This window comes from Piliocolobus tephrosceles, chromosome 17 (genome assembly GCF_002776525.5).
Source record: "Piliocolobus tephrosceles isolate RC106 chromosome 17, ASM277652v3, whole genome shotgun sequence".
Classification (NCBI taxonomy): domain Eukaryota; kingdom Metazoa; phylum Chordata; class Mammalia; order Primates; family Cercopithecidae; genus Piliocolobus; species Piliocolobus tephrosceles.
Genome location: NC_045450.1, coordinates 51,771,006 through 51,777,065, shown reverse-complemented (window position 1 = coordinate 51,777,065; position 6,060 = coordinate 51,771,006). Strand labels below are relative to the sequence as shown.

The window sequence follows — 6,060 nt, the reverse complement described above, 5'->3', positions numbered from 1 at the left end:
GGGGAAAGAGCCCGGGACCGCATCCAAAAAAAAAAAAAAAAAAAAAAAAAATCTCAGGCCCCCTCCAAACATAAAGACAGGCCGGGCGTGGTGGCTCATGCCTGTAATCCCAGAACTTTGGGAGACCGAGGTGGGTGGATAACCTGAGCTCAGGAGTATGAGACCAGCCTGGCCAACATGGTGAAACCCCATCTCCACTAAAAATACCAAAATTAGCTGGGCGTGGTTGCAGGCGCCTGTAATCCCAACTACTCAGGAGGCTGAGGCAGGAGAATCACTAGAATCCAGGAGGCGGAGGTTGCAGGGAGCCGAGATCGCGCCATTGCACTCCAGCCTGGGCAACAAGAGTGAAACTCTGTCTCAAACAAACAAACAACAACAACAAAAACAAATATAGCAAGAGCAGAGCACCTGCCCAGAGAGAATGCACAACCCCCGGTCTGCCTCCAAACAGGACTCTTTCCTGAGCGGTCTGCCCACTGCTCCCTGTACCTGTCTCACTCTTGACTTCTCCACACCAAGTCCCTCTGCAGGCCCAGCACGTGTGTCTTACCAGTGGCTATGGCAGGGCATGCCAGGAGCAGACAGGCCACCACGATAAGGACCCCAGACTCCACTCTCACTGCTGTCTCTATTCTCCTGGGGCTTTCTTCCTTCTGGTGGGTTCCTGGTCTCGCTGTCAGGGGTAAAGTTGCAGACCTTCGGGGTGAGTGTTACAGCTCCTAAAGGCACTAGGTCTGGAGTTGTTCGTTCTTTCCGGTGGGTTCATGGTCCCGCTGGCTTCCGGAGTGAAGCTGCAGACCTTCGCGGTGAGTGTTACAGCTCCTAAAGGCAGCGTGGACCCAAAGAGCAAGCAACAGCAAGACTTATTGCAGAGTGAAAGAACAAAGCTTCCACAGTGTGGAAGGTGGACCCAATCAGGTTGCCACTGCTGGCTCGGGCAGCCTGCGTTTATTCCCTTATCTGACCCCCATCCACAGCCTGCTGATGTGTAAGAGAGCTGATTGGTCCGTTTTAACAGAGTGCTGATTGGTGCGTTTACAATCCTTGAGCTAGACAGAGTGCTAGACGGAAAGTTCTCCAAGTCCCCACTAGGTTAGCTGGATACGGAGTACCAACTGGTGAATTTACAAACCCTGAGCTAGACACAGAGTGCTGATTGGTGTATTTACAATCCCTTAGCTAGGCATAAAGGTTCTCCAAGTCCCCACTAGACTCAGGAGCCCAGCTGGCTTCACCTAGTGGATCCCGCACCCGGGCCGCCGGCGGAGCTGCCTGCCAGTCCAGCGCCGTGCACCCGTACTCCTCAGCTCCTGGGCGGTTGATGGGACCGAGCGCCGCGGAGCCGGGGCAGCGCTCGTTGGGGAGGCTCGGGCCGCGCGGGAGCCCACCACGAGGTGGGGTTCGGGCATGGCGGGCTGCAGGCCCGGCGAGAATTCGAGCGCGGTGCATGCGGGCAGGCAGTGCTAGGGATCCGGCACAACCTCCGCAGCTGCTGGCCCTGGTGCTAAGCCCCTCACTGCCCTGGGCCGACGGCGCCAGCCAGCCGCTCCGTGTGCGGGGCCCGCCGAGCCCACGCCTGTGCCCGCCGGAACTCGCGCTGGCCCGCGAGCGCCGTGCGCAGCCCCGGTTCCCGCCCGCGCTTCTCCCTCCACACCTCCCCGAAAGCAGAGGGAGGTGGCTCCGGCCTCGGCCAGCCCAGAGAGGGGCTCCCACAGTGCCGGGTGGGCTGAAGGGCTCCTCAAGCGCCGCCAGAGTGGACGCCGAGGCCAAGGAGGCGCCGAGAGCGAGGGCCGCTAGCACGTTGTCACCCTTCACTGGGATTACAGGCATTAGCCACCACGCCCAGACGAAGATCCGGTTGTTTAAAGGAACCTAGCAGGCCAAGTGTAGTGGCTCATGTCTGTAACTCCAGCACTTTGAGAGGCTGAGGTGGGTGGGTGGATCACTTGAGCCCAAGAATTCAAGACCAGCCTAGGCAACATGGTGAAACCCTCTCTCTACAAAAGATACAGAAATTATCTGGGCATAGTGGTGCCTGCCTGTAGTCCCAGCTATTTGGGAGGCTGAGGCAGTAGGATCGATTGAGCCTAGGGAGTTAAGGCTACACTGAGCTGTGATGGCACCACTGTACTCCAGCCTGGTCAACAGGGCAAGACCCTGCCTCAAGAAAATGAAATAAAAAAATAAAAGAACCTGGCATTTATCTTGCTCTCTCTGTCGCCATGTGATGACATCATCTGCCACGATTGTAAGCTTTCTAAGGCCTCACCAGAAGCTGAGCAGGTGCTAGCACCATGCTTGTACAGCCTGCAGAACTGTGAGGCAAATAAATCTCTTTTCTTTATAAATTACCCAGTCTCAAGACTTTCTTTCCTTTCCTTTTCCTTTTCTTCTTCCTTCCTTCCTCCCTCCCTTCCTTCCTTCCTTCCTTCCTTCCTTCCTTCCTTCTTGTTTCACTATTGTTGCCCAGACTGGAGTGCAATGGCACTATCTTGGCTCATCGCAAACTTGGCCTCTTGGGTTCAAGCGATTCTCCTGCCTCAGCCTCCCGAGTAGCTAGGATTATAGATGCCCACCACCATGCCCAGATAATTTTTTTTGTATTTTTAGTAGAGATAGGGTTTCACCATATTGGCCAGGCTGTTCTTGAACTCCTGACCTCAGGTGATCCACCCACCTTGGCCTCCCAAAGTGCTGGGATTACAGGCGTGAGCCACCTCGCCTGGCACCAGGTATTTATTTATACCAATACAAAATGGACTAACACAGGGCCAGTGTCCAGTCTTGCCTACTAGGGCTGTGCCTAAGCCTTGATGTGGGGTTGGGGGAACTGATGTTGATTTTTTTCTTAAATTGAGGTGAAATTCACATACAATTAACTATTAAAAAGCATACAATTCAGTGGCAATTAGTGTATTCCAAATGTTATGCAACTACCACATTTCTAGTCACAAAAATGGTTTCATCACCCCAGCAAAAACACTATAACTATTAAAGGCTGGATGGAGTGGCTCACACCTGTAATCCCAGCAGATTGGGAGGATGAGGTGGGTGGATCACCTGAGGTCAGGAGTTCCAGACCAGCCTGGCCAACATGGTGAAACCCAGTCTCTACTAAAAATACAAAAATCAGCTGGGCCTGGTGGCACGTGCCTGTCATCCCAGCTACTCAGGAGGCTGAGGCAGGAAAATCACTCGAACCCGGGAGGCAGAGGTTGCAGTGAGCCGAGATCACGCCACTGCACTCCAGCCCGTGTGAAAGAGCGCGACTCTGTCTCCAAACAAACAAAAAACCATAAAAACAATCATGGCCCCTGGCAGGGCTGCCCTTGGCCATCATTCAAGATAGCAAGAGCAGACCAGTGCAGCGGCTCATGCCTGTAATCCCAGCACTTTGGGAGGCCAAGGCAGGTGGGTCACTTGAGGTCAGGCATTTGAGACCAGCCTGGCCAACATGGTGAAACCCCATCTCTGCTAAAAATACAAAAATTAGCCAGCCACAGTGGCAGGTGCCTGTAATCCCAGTTACTCAGGAGGCTGAGGCAGGAGAATCGCTAGAATCCAGGAGGCGGAGGTTGCAGTGAGCCGAGATCACGCCACTGCACTCCAGCCTGGGCAACAAGAGTGAAACTCTGTCTCAAACAAACAAACAACAACAACAACAAAAACAAATATAGCAAGAGCAGAGCGCCTGCCCAGAGAGAATGCACAACCCCTGGTCAGCCTCCAAACGGGACTCTTTCCTGAGCGGTCTGCCCCCTGCTCCCTGTCCTGTCTCAATCTTGACTCTTCCACACCAAGTCCCTCTGCAGGCCCAGCAGGTTTGTCTTACCAGTGGCAGTGGCAGGGCATGTCAGGAGAAGACAGGCCACCCCAACCAGGACCCTGGACTCCACTCTCACTGCTGTCTCCATTCTCCTTATAACTAGTTGGACAGAAGCTTCAGAAGGTGGAATAAGATCCCTGCCCTTCAGCACAACCAATCTCTAAAGGGCTGTGCTATATAACCTCCATGGACAGCCCTGCCTAGCTGGTGGCCAGCCCCTAGACCCAATGCCTCATGCTCAGGCTGAGCCAGACGCAGGGCTGGATGAGTACCCTGCAGAGGCCTGGATGATATGACAGCCCTTCCCGACCCACTGTTTTCAAATTCCAGCTCTCCTGACTTGGTGATCTCCATGAAATCCCGTGCCTTCATCTCAAGATGACCACATCACTGACCCGAGGAAGTGGGGGCCAGTGACCCTGGGGTGCCACTCTGAGTGGGCAACCTGGCCTGAGGTGAGGGCTTGATATGATTTGGATGTTTTGTCCCCTCCAAATCTCATGTTGAAATGTGAAAGAAAATAGAACAGTGATGATAATAGGACCCACCTCATAGCACTGAAGTGAGGGTACATGTTTCATGTGTGTGCGTGTGTGTGTGTGTGTGTGTGTGAAAACATGAGGCTTGGGACTGGGTGTGGTGGCTCATACCTGTAATCCCAGTGTTTTAGGAGGATGGGGCAGGAGGATCACTTGAGCCCGGGAGTTTGAGACCAGCCTGGGCAACACAGGCAGGGAGACACGTCTCTAGAAAAAATAAAAAAATGAGCCAGGTGTGATGGTGCATGCCTGATATGGGAGGCTGAGGTGAGAGGATCACTTGAGCCCAGGTTGTCAAGACTGCCGTGAGCTGTGATAATGGCACTGCACTGTAGCCTGGGCTATAGAGTAAGACAAAGAAGGAAGGGAAACGGAAGGGAAGGCGAAGGGAAGGGGAAGGGAAGGGGAAGGAAGGGGAAGGGAGGGGGAGGGGAGGGAAGGGAAGGGAGAGAGAAAGGAGAGAGAAAAAGAAAGAAAAAGTAAAAGAGAAAAAGAAAAATAGAGAAAGAGAGAAAGAAAGAAAGGGGAGAGGGGAGAGGAGCAGAGGGGAGGGTGGGGGAGGCGAGGGGAGGGGAGGGACTTGGAACCAGAACTGATGGAAACCTGCTCTTGACTGGGGCAGGGATCTGCAGGGCATCTGTCTCTCTGCTGGCTTAGGAGACTCCCACCCCAAGGGAGAGCAGGACTCACTTCTGGGCCTCAGTGTCAGGAACATGGCTGGCTGGGAGTAGGCGGTGGGAGGATGGATAGATATTGCTGGCCCAGTGAAGGACAGAGTGAGACTTGTGCCTAAACACGATGCCAGATCCTCTTCCGGGGCTCCAGCTGGCACCCAGAGCTGGAGAGAAAGGCTTTAGGATGAAACTTCCCTTCTGCCAAAAATAACCAGTGCCAGCTGGGCATTGTGGCACAAGTCTATAGCCCCAGCTACTCAGGAGGCTGAGGCAGGAGGATTTCTTGAGCCCAGGAGCTTAAAGCCAGCTTGAGCAACATAGCAAGACTTTGTCTCAAAAAAAAAACAAAACATTGCAGCTTCCTGAATCATCCCGGCAGCCTGGGGTGGGCTTTGCTTTTCAGAGCTGCCTCCAGACCTTTGTCTTTCCCTTCTCCACCTTCCTCTTCTTGTTGCCATCACAGCCCTGCCACCCCCCAGCACACACCCTCTTGATCATTTGCTGAAGATTTTAGCACCTGGCTCTGGCATGCTTTCCACCTTCAACACTCAAATCAAGGCACCTGGATCTCTTTCTGCCCGCAATCTTACCTTCCATCTTCAGGTATGGATGCTGTAAGGAGAGATCTCCATGTGCTCCCAAGGCCAAGTTTCCCAACTCCCTGCAGCTAGGTCTGCCCTCCCTCCTAGCATTGCAGATGGGCCTACCAGGGTCAGGACTAGGGTGAGACAGGCCAGCAAGACACCCAGGGCATAAAAGTTAAAGAGTCACTCACCCCCGGGGTCATACCAGTAGAGGGTCAGCACCTGAGAATGAGTGCCTTCTAAATTTTACACTCGCTTGTCTTGCTGTAGTCCCAGCTCTTGGACCTACTGGTGGACATTAGACCCTGGTCCCCTCCCACCTCCTCAGGGCTGTCTCTCTGGCAGCAGCATCCCTCTCATCAGCTGCAAACACAGCTTCTGTGTAAATGCCACCATACAAAGCCTGCCTTGACCCACTTTGCCCTCTAGCTATT

The 6,060-nt window shown here is 53.7% G+C and overlaps 1 protein-coding gene across 1 annotated transcript in view; it reads right to left on the bottom strand.

The window, feature by feature from the left end:
- Nucleotides 1-1,833, bottom strand: part of CES4A (carboxylesterase 4A) — a 27,254-nt gene extending 25,421 nt beyond the window's left edge. Inside the window, 1 exon segment of the mRNA XM_023210404.1 lies at nt 1,239-1,833. Coding sequence (XP_023066172.1) covers nt 1,239-1,833 — 595 coding nt within the window.
- Nucleotides 1,834-6,060: the final 4,227 nt, after the last annotated feature.